This window comes from Podarcis tiliguerta (genome assembly GCF_965153285.1).
Source record: "Podarcis tiliguerta genome assembly, chromosome: 2".
In the NCBI taxonomy this organism is placed as follows: Eukaryota; Metazoa; Chordata; class Lepidosauria; order Squamata; family Lacertidae; genus Podarcis; species Podarcis tiliguerta.
The window spans coordinates 19,623,136-19,642,301 of NC_139535.1; the positions used below are offsets into that span (position 1 = coordinate 19,623,136).

Consider the following 19,166-nt stretch of genomic DNA (forward strand, 5'->3'; position numbering starts at 1 on the left):
TGTTGTGGCCATATGGATAAAATATATAGAAAGTACTATCTATCTCAAACTACAGATAAATAGATATAGTGTAATAGGTAGAGTGTGATGTCTATAGATATTACTAGATATATAGTATTGAACTGGGCGGGGGTGTGTGTGTGTGGAAAAAGCAACCTCCCCTCCCTTCCATTTTGTGGCCATTTCTCCTGAGAGGCCTACTCGCGGCGCCCGCCCAACTCCCAGGCGCAGGAACGGGGCGCCTCCCGGGCCAGTACTTCCGCCCACTCGAGCCACAGAGTATACCCCAGCGGCCTAGAGCGGGCAGCGCCGGAGCTCCGTCTACCCCTGCGCGATCCCTCCTCCGAACTCGGCGGAGAGCGAGGGGGGCGGTGGGGGGGTGGAGGGAAACCAACAACAACTCTATGGTGATTTTGCGGGCTTCTTCGGAGCTGCTCTGGTCTGGCGCTCGGCTGCAGCTGCAACAACGGCGGCGGCAGGAGCAGCATCCCCGCGTCCACCCCGAAGGCGGCGGCGGCGGCAGCTGCAGCAGCAGCAGAAGGAGGAACGGCATGGACTCCCGCCCGGCCCCGCTGCCTCGCGCTACCCCCTGGCGCTCCCTGCCTTGCCCGCGCGCCCAACTCCGCCTCGACCTGGTGCTCTGTGGCGGGCAGACCTTCCGGTTAGTGCGCCCCCTGGCGGCTCCCGAGCGCGGAATGGCAGCCTTGCTAAGAAAGGGTGTCCCGTCCCCCTCTTGTATTATTATCTCCAAGGTGCCCCTCTCTTGCTGCTCCCCCCCCCTTGCCTGCTCCCCCTCTCTCGGGTTGCCACCTTTTCTCTGTCTCCTCTTTCTGCAAGGCTCTTGTGCAGTGCAGGTTTTTTTTCTGGTTGGCATGGAGATGGAGATGAAGCTGCGCTTCCGAAAGGCACAAAAAATATATGTATAAATATGGCCAGCTCTGCCCTCTTGCCGATAGCTCTGCATTGCGCTTTCAGCAAAGCACCATTATGTCTCCCGCACGGAACCTCAAGATCACCTGCAAATTCTAGGCATCCTGGCCACAAGCTTGCAAAGGATGGGTTGCTTGCTTATTATGGCAACTGCTCTCTTTTTTTAATAATTCGGAAGAGGAGAGAGAATCCGCTTTGAAAAAAGGGACACTTGTTTAGACTGGCGGGCTACAGCACCATTCTAACCAGGGCTGTTTTTTTCTAGAAAAGGGTGCCGGAACTCACCATGAACGGCAATGAATGGTGCCCACCTGAGAGGTGCCGGAACTGAGCTCCTGTGAGTTCCCCCTGGGGGAAAAAAAAAGCTCTGATTCTCACAGTGTCTACTCAGAAGTACGACCTATTGAATTCAGTGGGGCTTACTCCCGGGTAGGTGAGGTTAGGATTGTAGCTTTAACTCCACGTCTCTCCTACTCCCCACAACCATCTGCGGAAAGCAGCTGTGATCAGCGTTAGAACCTCATACCTTGGTTTTCGAACAGAATGTGTTCCGGAAGTCCGTTTGATTGGCTTCCAATTGCGCAGGTGCGCCAGAAGCGATAGCGGAAGCCACATCAGATGTTTGGCTTCCGGAAAAATGTTCAGAAACCGGAACACTCACTTCCGGTTTTCAGTCGTTTGGGAGCCGAAATGTATGAGTACCAAGGTGTTCGGCAACCAAGGTACAACTATACAGTACATAAAAACTAGGCAGCAGGGTTAAACCAGGTTAAACCAGGGTTGCAGTCACTGAAACGGAATGCCTAGTTACCATTTGGCGGCCAGACGGCTTGAAAGTTGTATTTCTCAATGTGACTTTTTGCTTCCTGACATTCATCTGTCTGACTGCACAGATAAAATACCACAGATAGAATTCTACGGGATGTGTTGCTAGTGTGTGAAAACCATCAAGATCCAAGGATCCCCAGGCTTGAACCTTCAGGTGGTGGAAACATCAGGCACCATCCTGGTGCCTGAGCATCTTCGCTTGGTTGCAAGTGGCTGATAGCCAGATGCAAGATGTGCCTGGCGCCTGGTGAATTTCGAATGCTGGCTGTGATAGGTCAGAGGGGTATATCTGTCTGCGTGGCAGAGTGCATGCATTGCTTGAGGAAGGTTGCAAGTTCAAATCTTGCTAGCCATGATGGCTCTGCTCTCCCTCCACTGTGGGAGGCAGTAAGTCACCAAATACTAGTTGTTGGGAATCACAAGTAGGAACAGTGCTATGGGCTACGGACCTGCTTGTGGGCTTCCAGTGGACACCTGGCTGTTAGTGGCAGCCCCCAACTTGGATGACTCTGAAAGAGGATTAGATAAATGCATGGAGGAGAGGGCTATCAGCGGCTACTAGCTACAGTGGAAACGTTCTACCTCCATTGTCGGGCGGTAATGTTTCTGAATATCCAGTGGTGAGAGAGCCAGTGTGGTGTAGTGGTTAAGAGTGGTGGACTCATAATCTGGTGAACCGGGTTCGCGTCTCCGCTCCTCCACATGCAGCTGCTGGGTGACCTTGGGCCAGTCACACTTCTCTGAAGTCTCTCAGCCCCACTCACCTCACAGAGTGCTTGTTGTGGGGGAGGAAGGGAAAGGAGAATGTTAGCCGCTTTGAGACTCCTGAAGGGGAGTGAAAGGCGGGATATCAAATCCAAACTCTTCTTCTTCTTCTTATCAGTTGGTTGAAACCACAGGAGGGGAGAGTGCTTCTGCACTCAGCTCCTACTTGCCTATTTCCCCCAGGCGTCTGGTCGGCCACAGTGCGAACAGGATGCTGGACTAGACGGGCCTTTGGCCTGGTCCAACAGGCCTCTTGTTATGGTTTTATCCTCCAGCATCTCCAGGTAGGAGCTGGGAAACTGTGAACTGTTTGTGAAACTGGGGGAAGCTACTGTCTACCACTACAGAGCCAGATGGTCTCAGTACGTAGCTTCCAAACGTCTGCATTATTGATCAATAGTGTTTTGATTTAGTTCTTTTAAAAAACCGCAAACATCCTGCTTCTAATCAAATACACGACTTCATAAAGTAGAATAAGCAAATCTTTCTCAGTTCTTTGGATTCCTTTGTGAAGGATCACAGGACCCCAGAACATCACCCATCTAAGATGTTTTCATCCCTTTGGGCTGCTACAGAACTGGGAGGATACAACGCTGAATAGAAAGTTAATAAGGGAGCCATTTTTTTGCAGTTTGGGGGGACGCATTTGATGTCAGAAGAGCGTGCGTGTGAAACAAGGAGCCGTGTACAGTGGTGCCTCGGGTTACAGACGCTTCAGGTTACATACGCTTCAGGTTACAGACTCCGCTAACCCATAAATAGTACCTCGGGTTAAGAACTTTGCTTCAGGATGAGAACAGAAATCGTGCGGTGGCAGCGGGAGGCCCCATTAGCTAAAGTGGTGCTTCAGGTTAAGAACAGTTTCAGGTTAAGAACGGACCTCCAGAACGAATTAAGTTCTTAACCTGAGGTACCACTGTAGTTGGTGGAAGTGTACTGTAGGATAGTGTAGCATGGCTCTATGGTTCTGTGGCTGTGAGGTCATGCCACCTTCTGGAGCATAAAGGGAAAGGTGGAGGAAGGCCTAGGTTAGCTTCTCCAAACTGCAGTTGGTCTGTCCCTGCTGCTAATTAGCCTTGCATTCCTCTCAGGTGGTCCGAAACCAGCCCTGGCTACTGGACTGGTGTGTTGGCAGGCCGTGTCTGGACCCTCACCCAGTCAGAAGAACAGCTCTGGTACACGCTTCACGAAGAGGAGAAGGAGGATGGCGGCAGAGAAGAAGACAGCCTCTCTGAGCCACCGCAGAAGAAAGGCAGGAAGCAGGCACAACCCGAAGCCATCCGCGCTGGTACCAGCGAGCGCCCGGGCGGCCATTTGTCAGGAGAGCTGGTCCGGGGAACGGATGGGCTGACTCCCTCGCAGATCCTCCAGGATTATTTCCAGCTGCACGTCAACTTGTCTGCGTTGTACCAGGGCTGGTCCTATGTGGACTCTCACTTCCGAGAAGTGGCCATCAAGTTCCCAGGTAGGTGAGGTTCAGGGTAGCATTGCAACTTGATTAGCTGTGATGGCATGAGCGAAGGATAACTAATGCGATGGAAGAGAGAGATGAGAGGGGGCAGTTTTCCCAGTTAGTTCACCAGCACATCTCAGGAGATGGAGGTAGGTGGCCTGGGTCTTTTTGCTGTTTCCTTTACCTCGGACTAGGGATGCGGGTGGCGCTGTGGGTTAAACCACAGAGCCTAGGACTTGCCGATCAGAAGGTCGGCGGTTTGAATCGACCTGAGCTCCCGTTGCATGGTCCCTGCTCTTGCCAACCTAACAGTTCGAAAGCACATCAGAGTGCAAGTAGATAAATAGGTACCGCTCCGGCGGGAAGGTACACAGACACAGGGGCAGAAGCCAACATTAAGGCAGCAATTAAAGGAAAGGGACGCGGGTGGTGCTGTGGGTTAAACCACAGAGCCTAGGACTTGCCGATCAGAAGGTCGGTGGTTCAAATCCCCGCAACGGGGTGAGCTCCCATTGCTCCTGCCCACCTAGCAGTTCGAAAGCACACCAGTGCAAGTAGATAAATAGGTACCACTCTGGCGGGAAGGTAAACGGCGTTTCCGTGTGCTGCTCTGGTTTGCCAGAAGCGGCTTAGTCACGCTGGCCACATGACCCGGAAGCTGTATGCCAGCTCCCTCGGCCAATAAAGCGAGATGAGCGCCGCAACCACAGAGTCGGCCACAACTGGACCTAATGGTCAGGGGTCCCTTTACCTTTACCTTACCTGGGGCTAATAGAGCTACGTCAGGATTGCATCGCACGGTACCAAATGCACACATTTTCACACAGAAGCACGTGTGAGGGTTGGACTCACAGTCATTTTAGCTTCATTTCCCCCTTCTTATTTTAAGGGAATAACATGTCTTGTCCTTCTGGCTGCAGCAGGGTCTTTGGATACATGCAGACAAGCAATGCTAAAGAGGGGATCTATTGTTCTGATTGCTATATGTAGCCCTAGTGTTTGCAACGACTGCTGCATTTGAAAAGTCCAGAAATCTTGTGTAATAATAATAGTAATAATAGTAATAATTTATTTATTTATACTCCGCCCATCTGGCTCGGTTTCCCCAGCTGCTCTGGGTGGCTTCCAACCGAATATTTAAAACAATACAGCATCAGACATTAAAAAATTCCCTAAACAGGGTCGCCTTCAGTTGTCTTTTAAAAGTAAAATAGTTGTTTATTGCCTTGACATCTGCTGGGAGGGCGTTCCACAGGGCGGGCGCCACTACCGAGAAGGCCCTCTGCCTGGTTCCCTGTAACCTCACTTGTCACAGCGAGGGAACTGCCAGAAGGCCCTCGGCGCTGGACCTCAGTGAGCGATGGGGGTGGAGATGCTCCTTCAGGTGTACTGGACTGAGGCTGCTTAGGGCTTTAAAGGTCAGCACCAACACTTTGAATTGTGCTGCAAAGTCACACTCTTTCCAGCGCCAAAACAAAAAGTTAAATCACATTACTTGTATAAATAATGCCAACTAGGTACATTTGCTCAGTTTGCTAATTTGAGAGTCTTCTGCTTTTAATGGAAGATTGGGAGGAGGTCCTGGATTCCCCTTTCTGGCCAACAAACCACAAGCCTACTTGGCCTCATTTTCCCTCTCCGCAAGGTATATGCCTCTTGTATTTCACAATTTGTCGCCTACATGTCTTCAACCCTAGTTTGTTGCCTCAGGGACTAGAAACTTGGGGGGGTTGGGGGGGGTTAAAACACACTGTACCTGATAATGAATTTGACAGGGTTGTTGAGTGCATACAGCCCTTAGCCACCGAGAGGCATCAGTCTGGGGACACCTTTTATATGAAAAGTGTGTGTGTGTGTGTGTGTGTGTGTGTGTGTTTGTTTCAAGCTATATCAGTTAGGTGGGTGTTTGTTATAATAAATAAATATTTATTTATTTATACCCCACCCTTCCCGGTTCAGAAAACCAGGCTCAGGGTGGCTAACAACAAATTTAAAACACTTAATTGATGCAACAAAAAGCAGCATAAAATACAGTATAAAACGTGAATAATAAATTCAGAATTCAAAAATCGATTAAGGGGGAAAATCCATCCAATAAACATTCGATGATCACCAGGGTCCTATTAGTCCTATTTGGGCCAGCGAGGAGACCAGGGGAGAATTAGCTGTGGGATCCCAGAGCGGGTAATCTTCATAAAAGGGGAGAGGGAGGGAAGGAAGGGGAATGAAAGATCAGGCTAAGTTCAAATTGAAAGCCAGGCGGAATAGCTCTGTCTTAAAGGCCCCGCAGAAGGAAGTTAAATCCTGCAGGGCCCTGGTCTCATGGGACAGAGCATTCCATCAGGTCGGAGCCATCACTGAGAAGGCCCTGGCCCTGGCGGAGGATAATCTGACTTCCTTAGGGCCCAGGACCTCTAAACTATGATTATTCATGGACCTGAAGGTCCTCTGCGGGGCATACCAGGAGAGGTGGTCCCATAGATATGATGTTGCCTCCCACCCTCTTTTCTTCTCAGGGGTGCGGGTGCTGCGACAGGACCCTGTAGAATGCCTCTTCTCCTTCATCTGCACCTCCAACAACCACTTGTCACGCATCACCAACATGATCCAGCATCTGTGCCAGGTCTTCGGGCGCCGCCTCTGTCAGCTGGACACCAAGACGTACCACGCATTCCCTTCCCTGCAGGCAATGGCAGGTAAGGATGCTCTCCAAGAGGAATCTGGACTCAAACGGCATGGCGGTTGCTGTCCCTTAACAACTGAGCATGGAATATGGTGAAATGCTATGAAATCTTTGCCTCAAGTAGCTTTTAGCCGCTGCCTTTGTTGGTGCTGCTTCTTGAGTATCTGGAACAATGAAATATCATAGAATCATAGAGTTGGAAGAGACCACAAGGGCCATCGAGTCCAACCCCCTGCCAAGCAGGAAACACCATCAGAGCACTCCTGACATATGGTTGTCAAGCCTCTGCTTAAAGACCTCCAAAGAAGGAGACTCCACCACACTCCTTGGCAGCAAATTCCACTGTCGAACGGCTCTTACTGTCAGGAAGTTCTTCCTAATGTTCAGGTGGAATCTTCTTTCTTGTAGTTTGGATCCATTGCTCCGTTTCCGCTTCTCTGGAGCAGCAGAAAACAACCTTTCTCCCTCCTCTATGTGACATCCTTTTATATATTTGAACATGATTTATATATTTGACAAGATGGCGAATTTATTGAATGGCGAATTTATTGACGGCTGCAGAAACTGAGGTCACTAATGTATGGAATTATCCAAAGGGGCCTTCTGTGGAGGATTGACTGACATTCTTTTGAGAGACTAAAAGGGGAGCGGGTGGTGCTATGGTCTAAACCACTGAGCCTCTTGGGCTTGCTGATCTGAAGGTCAGCAGTTCATGAGCTCTCGTTGCTCTGTCCCAACTCTCGCGAGATCTCGCTGGAAGCCGCCGTTGCCATCATGTGACCCCGCCGGCAGATGCTTCAGCCCACCTCATGGGTGGGCCGGCACTTGGGAGGCGAAGTGTAGCATGGTATTAACACCTAGATCAATCTGAAGAGGAACAAAATTTCCCATTTCAAAAAATGTGGGCGCTCCGAAATCCATAGATCAAATTTCAGGGCTGTTTATTCTGTGAGAGCCTGAAGCTTCCTGGGATAGCTCAGTCAGTAGAACATGAGACTGTTAATTTCAGGGTTGTGGGTTCGAGCCCCATGTTGGGCAAAAGATTCCTGCTGGACTAGATGACCCTCGTGATCCCTTCCAACTCTACAATTCTGTGATTCTATGATTGATCAATTATATTTTCACCACTGAACCTGGGGTAACCAGGGATCCTGGGAGCAGGTGGCGCTGTGGTCTAAGCCACTGAGCCTCTTGGGCTTGCCGATCGGAAGGTCGGCAGTTCGAATCCCCATGACGGAGTGAGCTCCAGTTGCTCTGTCCCAGCTCCTGCCAACCTAGCAGTTTGAAAGCACGCCAGTGCAAGTAGATAAACAGGTACTGCTGCGGCAGGAAGGTGCATGGCATTTCTGTGCACTGTGGCTTCCATCACGGTGTTCCGTTGTGCCGGAAGCGGTTTAGTCCTGCTGGCCACATGACCTGGAAAGCTGTCTGTGGACAAATGTCAGCTCCCTCGGCCTGAAAAGCGAGATGAGCGCTGCAACCCCATAGTCACCTTTGACTGGACTTAACCGTCCAGGAGTCCTTTGCCTTATTGCCTTAATGTTGATTTAAGCAGGATAAATCTCCTTATAATAATAATAATTTTTTATTTGTACCCCGCCCTTCCTGGATGAAGAACCGGGCTGAGGGCGGCTAACAACAAATTTAAAACACTTAATTGATCCAACAAGAAACAGCATAAACCCTCCTGAGGGTTAGGAAAGGATAGCCTATAACAAATTCCAGCTGGATACACCAAATTAATTTTGTTTGTTTATTAGTGTTTTATTGAGTATTTGAGTATTACAGTGAGTTAAAGTAAATGAGAAAGAAAAGAGAAGAGAAAAATAAAAAAATATATTAAAAGCATTTAAAAAAAGGAAAACAACAATAACAAAATAACAAAAATATATAATTAAAGTTGCAGAACTATGTAGTGTATATGTAAATAGATAAACTTATTGTTTCCCTCAAGTAGACGTTGGTTCATCAGTCATTATGGTGTCGATAAATAGGTTCCAAAGATAAAAGGGATTAATATACAGTGGTACCTCGGGTTACATACGCTTCAGGCTACATACGCTTCAGGTTACAGACTCTGCTAACCCAGAAATAGTACCTCGGGTTAAGAACTTTGCTTCAGGATGAGAACAGAAATTGGGCTCCAGCGGTGCGGCAGCAGCAGGAAGCCCCATTAGCTAAAGTGGTGCTTCAGGTTAAGAACAGTTTCAGGTTAAGAACGGACCTCCGGAACGAATTAAGTACTTAACCCGAGGTACCACTGTATTTGTTTTTGGGATGTGGAGCATGCATGCTACAGTGGCTTTGCTTCGTAGCTGACCTGTAAGCTGTGTGCTCATCTTTTATTTTGACCAATGTTGTGTTAGCCATTTCTTTTAGGAAATAATAGTGGCTGCCGGACATGCGTCTTTCTCTAGACGACCGTAGCGTTTCTTCAAAAGGCTGCCATCCTTCTTTGGGTGTCCTGTTGCAGGAGCAGACACGGAAGCCCGGCTGCGGGACCTTGGCTTCGGATATCGGGCGAGGTTTGTTAGCGAGAGCGCCCGCGCTGTTCTGAAGACGCTTGGTGGGGCTGCCGGCCTGCAGCAGTTGAGAGCCGTTCCTTATGAACAGGCTCGACACGCCTTGTGTACGCTGCCTGGAGTGGGAGCCAAGGTGAGTACAAATTAGGCGCTTTATCCCTCTGTTGTTATTGCCCACCTAGCGCCTCCGTTAACATCTTTTGGGTGTCAGGTAAGGACTTGGGGTTTCTCCTGCAATATGATGTTGTTTAGTTACTAAGCGCGCTAGCAAAGGTTCCTGTGGCTTGTTTCCTTCTGTCTTTATGGCGTCTTGTATTTTTATGTTTTCAATGTGTTGTAAGTCAATTGGAGACTAACAAGGTTTGAAGATGGTGTTGATAATTTTAACAATAGTTGTATTTTATTTTATTTTACTGTTCTTCCCAAATTTTTTTTTAATAATATTTTTTATTAAGATTTTCACATAAAAAAAGAAAAATAATAAATACAAAAATTAAAAAGCAAATAAAAACAATTCAATTTTCATAATATTTCTTACATTTGCTTATTTCCCAGACTTCCCCACACCTCCCCTCTCTGTATTCCAGTTCAAATATTTAGTCAGCAAATCCCTTCCCTCTATCTTATCTTTAATTTTATCTTAGTATATTATACCTTTAATTTTTCATCTTTTTTTAACCTTCCATTTTTCCATACTCCTTCACCACATTATTACTAATAACCCTATAGCCTCAATCCAACATCATTCTAACATTCATGTTCTTCCCAAATGTTGTTCCTGATTTGTGTTATAGCAGGGTAGGAGAGCTGGGGGCGGAACCACACATCGGGCAACCAATGTGCCCCTTTGGTTTCACATAATACATGAGTAGACGAGCCTAAAAAGCCCAGGATGCAAATTTTCACAGCCCTCTAGCAGCTATGGTGGCTCATTTACCAGAAGTAATGTACCGTATTTTTCGCTCTACAGGACGCATTTTCCCCCCTCCAAAAATGAAGGGGAAATGTGTGTGCGTCCTATGGGGCGAATGCAGGCTTTCGCTGAAGCCTGGAGAGAGAGAGGGGTCTGTGCGCACCGACCCTTCTCGCTCTCCAGGCTTCAGGAAGCTATCCGCAAGCCCTGGGAGCCCGCGGGAGTCCCCCCCCGGGCTCCCCCGGCTTGCGCAGAGCTGCCTGCACCTCGAAGCCCGGGCGCGCTGAGCAGTCGCGCCGGGGCTTCGGGTAGCTGTGCGCAAGCCGTGGGAGGGCTCCCCCGGCTTGCGCAGAGCTGCCTCTTATCCCGAAGCCCCGGCGCGCTGAGCAGTCTCCTTCTGTTCCTTCTCCAGCTTCGCTGAAGGGTGCTGCGCCTTCTCCCTCTCTGCGCAGCGCCTTTCCTGTGAAGGAGGGGCGCTGCACAGAGAGAGAGAAGGCGCAGTGCCCCTTCAGCGACGCGTCTGTCCTGGCTTCTGCTTTAGCCCTGCGCAGCCTCTTTGGGCAGGGGGAGCCTTCATCCCGCTGCCCTGAAGAGGCTTGGCACAGTTACCCCAGAAGCCAGAACAGTCACACGGTATCCCAGAAGCCAGATCCCTTTTGCCCTTCTGGCTTCTGGGGTTCAGAATATTTTTTTCTTGTTTTCCGCCTCCCAAAACTAGGTGCACCCTATGGTCCGGTGCGCCCTATGGTGCGAAAAATACGGTATCTAGCGTTAATTCTGGAAGTGTAATAATAATAATAATAATAATAATAATTTATTATTTATACCCTGCCCATCTGGCTGGGCTTCCCCAGCCACTCTGGGCAGCTTCCAACTGAATATTAAAATACAGTAATGCACCAAGCATTAAAAGCTTCCCTAAACAGGGCTGCCTTCAGATGTCTTCTAAAAGTCTGGTAGTTGTTCTTCTCTTTGACATCTGGTGGGAGGGTGTTCCACAGGGCGGGTGCCACTACTGAGAAGGCCCTCTGCCTGGTTCCCTGTAACCTCACTTCTCGCAGTGAGGGAGCCGCCAGAAGGCCCTCGGAGCTGGACCTCAGTGTCCAGGCTGAATAATGGGGGTGGAGACGCTCCTTCAGATATACTGGATTCTGTCCAAACTAAGCCTCCCAGAGCTGAATATTAATGTATTTGAAATTTGCTTCTCATTCTTGTACTGATGTATTAAAATGATAGGCCTTTAGGATGCCTCATTTTGCTGATTAAAGGGGAAGAGAATTAAGGTTTTATGGCCATATTTGGGGGAGTCGTACTGATCTGTATTTTGGCATTGGTTGCCAGGTGTGAAATATATTGGTATTATTTTCAAGCTCTCCTAGCCCACTTATTACTGCTGGTTCTTGCTGTGTGCTAATGTTGTTATGTGGTTTTCAATTTATTATGAATGACACATTGTGAATTTATCCGCTGGGGAACACCTTGGGCAGGTTTGATCGTAAAAGGCAGCTTACAACATTTTGAAGGGAGTGAACGAATAATAATAATAATAATAATAATAATTTATTATTTGTACCCCGCCCATCTGGCTGGGTTTCCCCAGCCACTCTGGGCGGCTTCCATAGAAACAAAAAATACAGTAAAATATCACAGATTAAAAACTTCCCTGAACTTAAGATGTCTTCTAAATGTCAGGTAGTTATTTATCACTTTGACATCTGATGGGAGGGCGTTTCACAGGGCGGGCGCCACTACCGAGAAGGCCCTCTGCCTGGTTCCCTGTAGCTTTGCTTCTCGCAATGAGGGAACCGCCAGAAGGCCCTCGGCGCTGGACCTCAGTGTCCGGGCAGAACGATGGGGGTGGAGACGCTCCTTCAGGTATACTGGGCCGAGGCCGTTTAGGGCTTTAAAGGTCAACACCAGCACTTTGAATTGTGCTCGGAAACGTACTGGGAGCCAATGTAGGTCTTTCAAGACCGGTGTTATGTGGTCTCGGTGGCCGCCCCCAGTCACTAGTCTAGCTGCCGCATTCTGGATTAGTTGTAGTTTCCGAGTCACCTTCAAAGGTAGCCCCACGTAGAGCGCATTGCACTAGTCCAAGCAAGAGATAACCAGAGCATGCACCACTCTGGCGAGGCAGTCCGCGGGCAGGTAGGGTTTCAGCCTGCATACCAGGTGGAGTTGGTAAACAATTGCCCTGGATACAGAATTGACCTGCACCTCCATGGACAGCTGTGAGTCCAAAATGACACCCAGGCTGCGCACCTGGTCCTTCAGGGGCACAGTTACCCTATTCAGGACCAGGGAGTCCTCCACACCAGCCCGCCCCCTGTCCCCCAAAAACAGTACTTCTGTCTTGTCAGGATTCAACTTCAATCCATTAGCCGCCATCCATCCATAATGAATGAATACATAAATGTGGCACAAGGGCTGTAGTGTTGTAGGGCAGAGAACTGTTTGAACTTTGACACATGGCTGCCTGTTTGTAGCTGTGTGTCCTCCAGCGGTGGCAAACAAGAGCCGCTATCATGGTGCAATTTTCTTCGCTTCCCTTTGTAGGTGGCCGACTGCGTGTGTCTCATGTCTCTGGACAAGGCGGAGGCCGTGCCGGTGGACACCCATATATGGCAGGTTGCCAAGCGCTACTACGGCCAAGAGCTCGGCATGGGAGCCCGCAGTGTGACTGAGCGGGTGCACCGAGAGATTGGTGAGGGCCAGTGGGGTCAGGTGCCTGCCTCTTGTGAACCCTTCCTGGGTTTCGGTTCAGATTGCAACCTCAGACTTGCATTCCACATTGGGACCCTTGCCACAGCGGGTGGCACTGTGGTCTAAACCACTGAGCCTCTTGGGCTTGCTGATCGGAAGGTCGGCGGTTCGAATCCCCGCAACGGGGTGAGCTCCCGTCGCTCTGTCCCAGCTCCTGCCAACCTAGCAGTTTGAAACCACTCCAGTGCAAGTAGATAAATAGGTACCGCTGCGGTGGGAAGGTAAACGGCGTTTCCGTGCGCTCTGACTTCCATCACGATGTCTCATTGCGCCGGAAGCAGTTTAGTCCTGCTGGCCACATGACCCAGAAAGCTGTCTGTGGACAAATGCCGGCTCCCTCAGCCTGAAAAGCGAGATGAGTGCCTCAACCCCATAGTCTCCTTTGACTAGACTTAACTGTCCAGGGGTCCTTTACCTTTACCTTTAGGTCCCACTGCTTGCTGCTGTATACTGCCGGCATAACTTTAAAACAAGGTGACAATGACAAAGTGGGCAGTAATGCCCACTGCTTCAGAAAAGCGCCAAAAAACACACACAATTTGCTTGCTCGAGGCTTGCAGAGGCTCCATCAAATAGAGGGGTTAATGGTTTGCTGAGATGCCACTCAACTGTGGCTGCTCAGTTGCAACTTCTCAAACTCACTCTCGCCTTCCTCCCAAAAAGCAGGGGGCAGCAGAGCCCTTTCAGTTATGGAACAAGTTAGAACCAGTTATTGCCAATTGCTGCAAGTGCTCACTATGGTTTGTCAGGGATTTCCTCTCCTAATAATAATAATAATAAAATTTTATTTATATCCCGCCCTCCCCAGCCGAAGCCGGGCTCAGAGCAGCTACCAACAATAAAAGTAACACAGCATTCTAAAATTAATTCATTTTAAAATCAATTCAAAATCAAATTAATGGCAACCATTGGGCTAGAGTTCTGTGAGGATTACCACAGGAGGGGGTCAGGCTGTGCCTTGGCCCAAGGCCTGGTGGAACAGCTCTGTCTTGCAGGCCCTGCGGAAAGATGTCAACTCCCGCAGGGCCCTAGTCTCTTGTGACAGAGTGTTCCACCAGATCGGGGCCACAGCCAAAAAAGCCCTGGCTCTGGTTGAGGCCAGCCTAGCCTCCCTGTGGCCCGGGACCTCCAAGATATTTTTGTGTGAAGACCGTAAGGTCCTCCGTGGGACATACCAGGAGAGGCGGTAAAGAGATTAGGGCTCTAATCTTCAGAATGGGGGTGGGAACATCCGTGTAGATAGGAAGCATTCTGGCCAATGCGAGCCAAGGAAGAGACATCAGCATGTTTTGGCGGTAAAACACCTGCTTTGAGTGCAGAAAGTCCCATGTTTTGCCCAATCCTGGAGAGGCAGGGCAGACAGGACGCAGCTAGATGGACCCAAGGGGTCTTGTTTGTATAAGGGAGCTTCCTTTGAAGAACTGGTTGTGTTAATCCACTCCCTTGTCAAGGCACCTTGTTGCCTTCCAATTCACTAAGGCTGCCCTCTTGACTGCTCTGCTTTCAGGGAACTTTTTCCGGAGCCTGTGGGGACCATATGCTGGATGGGCACAAGCGGTGAGTAAATGAGTGGAAAAATCCTCTTCTTTTTCTTCTGCGGCTTTGTGCAAGGCCGTGCGTGAGAAGGGAACACACAAGAACAGCTAGATCGTCCAACTGCAGGAATCGGCTTGAGGGTAAAGTAGTTCAGAATTGTAAGAATCTTAGCTTTTTTTTGTTAAGGGCATCTGAATGAATGGCCAGTGTCTGGGGATTATCTCAGAAGCAGAAACAGTTAAATAAATCTGATCCAGCTTTTCTCGCCACAGCGACTTGTAGGGGAATATTTACTTCGTCTAGGCCAGGGGTCAGCAAACTTACGGTGCCTTGGGCCAGTGTCTCCAGTGCCAATCACACGGCAGGCTGGAGGGCGGGGGAGGGTGTGCCCATACGCATGTGCATATGCTATTTCCGGCACATTTCCGGGTCGGAGGAGCACCAGAAATAGCTTGTGCGCATGTGAACGGGCCTCCTCTGACCCGGTTGTACACCGGAAATAACGCTTGTGCATGCACAGATAACACTTCTGCGTGCGCACAAGCTATTTCCAGTGCTCCTCTGACCCGGAGGTGGGCAGCCGTGCAGTGCCGGTAAGAGCGGGTGGCGGGGATCGCCGCAGGCAGGAAAACGAGTCCCTCGGGCCTTAGTTTGGGGCAGTGGCGTAGTGTGGGTTGTCAGCACCCGGGGCAAGGCAAGTAATTTGCACCCCCTAACCCGTGGATTTGCGCCCCCAACCCGCGGATTTGCGCCCCTACCCCTACCCCCCAGATGTTGCGCCCGGTGCGGCTGGCCCCCCCTGCACCCCCCACGCTACGCCACTGGTTTGGGGACCTCTGTTCTGGGCTATGTTAAAACATAAGAAGAGACCTGGTGGACCAGACCCAAAGTCCGCCTGGTTTAGCATCTTCCTTCCCATAATGGCCAGCCAGGTTCTCCTAGGAAGCTCGCAAGCAGGGCTTGGAGGCAATAGCTCTCCCCACTCCTCCCCAGCACTGGCAGAGGAAGAGGGGTGCCGGGGGAGCACACCGCCCCTGGCAGCGCGATCCCGGTGAGGTGCCATCGCCGCTGCCCCTCTACCCACACTGGGTGCCGTGCCCCCACAGGTGGCGTGCCCCACCCCTGGGATGTGCGCCAGCCCCTTCCCTTCCTGCTCTCCCCCCCCCCCCCCCCGTGCCGGAGCACGAAGCTCTGACACTGCTCCCCAGTCGTTGGTATTTTTGTGGAATACTTCCTCTGAACATTAGCCAACATGGAGAACAGCCATTGACAACTGGGACCGGCAAGTTTTTGTCCCATGTTTTTGCTGTTCCAGGTCCTTCTCCCCTCATGTCACCTTCTTCCCGACTCTTCTCTGCCTCCTCGCTTTCTTGTACATGTGAAAAGGATCTAGGAGTCTTGGTTGACCACAAACTTGACATGAGTCAACAGTGTGACGCGGCAGCTAAAAAAGCCAATGCAATTCTGGGCTGCATCAATCGGAGTATAGCATCTAGATCGAGGGAAGTAATAGTGCCACTGTATTCTGCTCTGGTCAGACCTCACCTGGAGTACTGTGTCCGGTTCTGGGCACCACAGTTCAAGAAGGACACTGACAAACTGGAACGTGTCCAGAGGAGGGCAACCAAAATGGTCAAAGGCCTGGAAACGATGCCTTATGAGGAACGGCTAAGGGAGCTGGGCATGTTTAGCCTGGAGAAGAGGAGGTTAAGGGGTGATATGATAGCCATGTTCAAATATATAAAAGGATGTCACATAGGGGAGGGAGAAAGGTTGTTTTCTGCTGCTCCAGAGAAGCGGACACGGAGCAATGGATCCAAACTACAAGAAAGAAGATTCCACCTAAACATTAGGCAGAACTTCCTGACAGTAAGAGCTGTTTGATAGTGGAATTTGCTGCCAAGGAGTGTGGTGGAGTCTCCTTCTTTGGAGGTCTTTAAGCAGAGGCTTGACAACCATATGTCAGGAGTGCTCTGATGGTGTTTCCTGCTTGGCAGGGGGTTGGACTCGATGGCCCTTGTGGTCTCTTCCAACTCTTCTATGATTCTATGGATGCAAAGTTGCCTTTCCCCTTTTATCAATTTGTGCGCAGCCTGCTTTTCCTGCTGGGGGAGATGTGGTGGCCGTCTCTTTTTCCTGTGTGCCTCTGCAAGTCCAAGGATTCTCTGGAGCCTGCAGTGGACCTCCCTATTGTTTCCGAGTGGAACGGTTTGCCATCCATAGCGATCACAACACCTTGCTTGAATTGGCCATTAGAAGGAACAATAGACCTACCCTCCCAAATTACCGTTTTCAAGCCTTCTGACTCAGGTGGCCATCCCTTGGTTTTGTGGCAGTATGTTCTCCAAAGTAATCAACATGTTGTGTGAAGATGTTTCTTTCTTCAGTCTGTATATACAGACAAAATAATGCACAGCCCAGTAGATGCTCATCTAAGGTATGCTTACCTGCCCTGTTTTAAACTGGTCTGAATGGTGCATTTGTGCGCACAGCCCTTTTGCCTCTAGGCCTGTTTTTGTTGTCTTGGCCCTAGTGTAAAATTGCCAATTTGTGTATACCGTATTTTTTGCTCTATAAGACTCACTTTTTCCCTCCTAAAAAGTAAGGGGAAATGTGTGTGCGTCTTATGGAGCGAATGTAGGCTGCACAGCTATAACAGAAGCCAGAACAGCAAGAGGGATTGCTGCTTTCACTGCGCAGCGATCCCTCTTGCTGTTCTGGCTTCTGAGATTCAGAATATTTTTTTTCTTGTTTCCCTCCTCCAAAAACTAGGTGCGTCTTGTGGTCTGGTGCGTCTTATAGAGCGAAAAATACGGCAGTTGACATTTGCTTCTTCTGACATAGCTGGCAAAACTCTTACCTGGCTCACACAGAAACCTGCTTCCTCCTCTCTTGGGGTGGCCTATTTCCAAACCACCTTTCGTAAACATTTGTTTCCCTCCGCAATTCTGACTCTCTGCCCTCCTTCGCCAGGTTCTTTTTTGCGCCGATCTACGAAAGTACCAGGAATCTTCCGATCCGGATGCCAAGCACCGCTGTGTCAAAGTTGCCAGGAGCACCCTTCCCACTTTGACGTCGTAACCTCTCCCACAGCCTCCTGTTTTGTGTGCCTGGCTTGGGCAAGTAAGAAAAACCATTTCCTCTACAGAGCTGGAGATGCACAGGAACATCCACACCGAGAACAGGGGCTGCCAGAGAGAGGCAGGCAGGTGTGCTGTGGAGCTCTCCTCTTAAACTGCTGTTGTCTTTTTCCACCAGGGGTCTCTTGTGGTGGTTGTAAGCTTGATGTGTAACCGCAATGTATTATAGAATAGAATCCTCTTTTTTTGTTTTGTTTTGTTCCTGTGGCTTTGGTCATTTGCTTTGGCTTTGGGGTACAGTATTAAGTGTGGCGTAGGCCGGTTTCTCAATTCAGGCCATCGGGTCTCTCAATTCAGAGTCCCTCCTTATCAGAACCAGGGCCTTGGTTCTATAGACCTAGGAGTTACCTCACTTCAAAAAGTATTTCTACACATAATGGATGTGTGACAGGTAGACTTGAAGGTCAGCTGCTGAGGGCTGGAGTCTCATCGATATCCGTGATCTCGTTGACCGGGTGGGGAAGTGGGGAGCTAGCTGGTGGCGCTTTTCCCAGATCCCACCATGCTTAGCAATTTCGGTGGGCCCTATTAAACTTTAATCTAGGTGTGGTTTAAAAGTTAGGCTAGAGTGTCCTTTAAAATGAGAAGACTTTAAGTTGTGTGTGCGCGCAAGGGAGCGGAGGTCACGCTTTTAACTCCACGGCGCTCTCATTTTGTACGTAACTTGTAAATGTCCATGTTTGTATATACATACATACAACGGTGTCTTTGTGCATGTGCCCTGCGACGGCAAAACCCTGGCCGCTGGTTGGATTAAGGAATTCCCACTGCTTGCCGGATATCAGTTTGTGCAGCAAAATACACTTTCACTCTGCTGGGCCTGAGGAACAAGTTTGGAATGAACTCAAGTTCCCTTGCTTTCAGAGGGACCAAGGCTGAAATTGCAGGCATGCTTACCCAGGAGTAAGCCCCATTGAACCCAGGGGGATTTACTTCTGAGTAGAGGCATACAATTGTGTGGCTTATCAGGACCAGTTTTAGTTGAACTGGGGTTATTGCGTTTCGCTGGTGATCAGCTTTCTGATGTGGCTTTTAATTCACCTCGTTTTTTTCTGCTCAGTGAGCCTAAAACCTCCTGTTCTATTAAATATTATCACCCCTTTTCCTTCTTCCACTAATATGGAATGTTATTCCTGAAGACATTCACTGCAGCTCAATATGTTATCTCTTTTACCATCTTGTTTTCCTTTCTTAAGTGTCCTTTTGCCTCAGTTTTTTTCGTTTGTTTTGGTAAAACATCCTCCATTTCTATAGTGGAGTTTAACATTATATTTTGTAACCTGTACCGTGAGAATGCTCTATGGTCAGAACTAAGCCCTTTAAAATCCCGCTGATTTCACTGGGAGAGACTTAAGCGTGCTTGTTTCTTCCCCATCAAAATCCATAGGATTTGAAAAGCTGGCTCACGGGCCTGTTTTTTGTTTTTAATCATCCAGCGATTTGACCTACCGTTCCCTATACCAACCCCTGCCTTTTTTGTCTTGACTATTTCTAGATTGTAAGCTGCTTTGGGCAGAGACCTATTTATTTCTACCCTTTTATAAAGCGCTTAGCTGACTTCGAGGTGCTGTAACGATAACAATAAACAAGTTGTGTCCTCCTAAAACTCTCCTAGCCTTCTTTCAGAAACAGA

At 49.4% G+C, this 19,166-nt stretch overlaps 1 protein-coding gene across 1 annotated transcript; it reads left to right on the forward strand.

Annotated features, from left to right (window-relative positions):
* Window positions 1-346: 346 nt before the first annotated feature.
* Window positions 347-18,550, forward strand: OGG1 (8-oxoguanine DNA glycosylase). Its single transcript, XM_083426279.1, has 7 exons — window positions 347-661; window positions 3,615-3,988; window positions 6,493-6,672; window positions 9,133-9,314; window positions 12,651-12,798; window positions 14,365-14,414; window positions 17,367-18,550. The coding sequence occupies exons 1-7, from the start codon at window positions 405-407 to the stop codon at window positions 17,472-17,474; spliced, it is 1,299 nt and encodes a 432-aa protein (XP_083282405.1). The 5' UTR covers window positions 347-404; the 3' UTR covers window positions 17,475-18,550.
* Window positions 18,551-19,166: the final 616 nt, after the last annotated feature.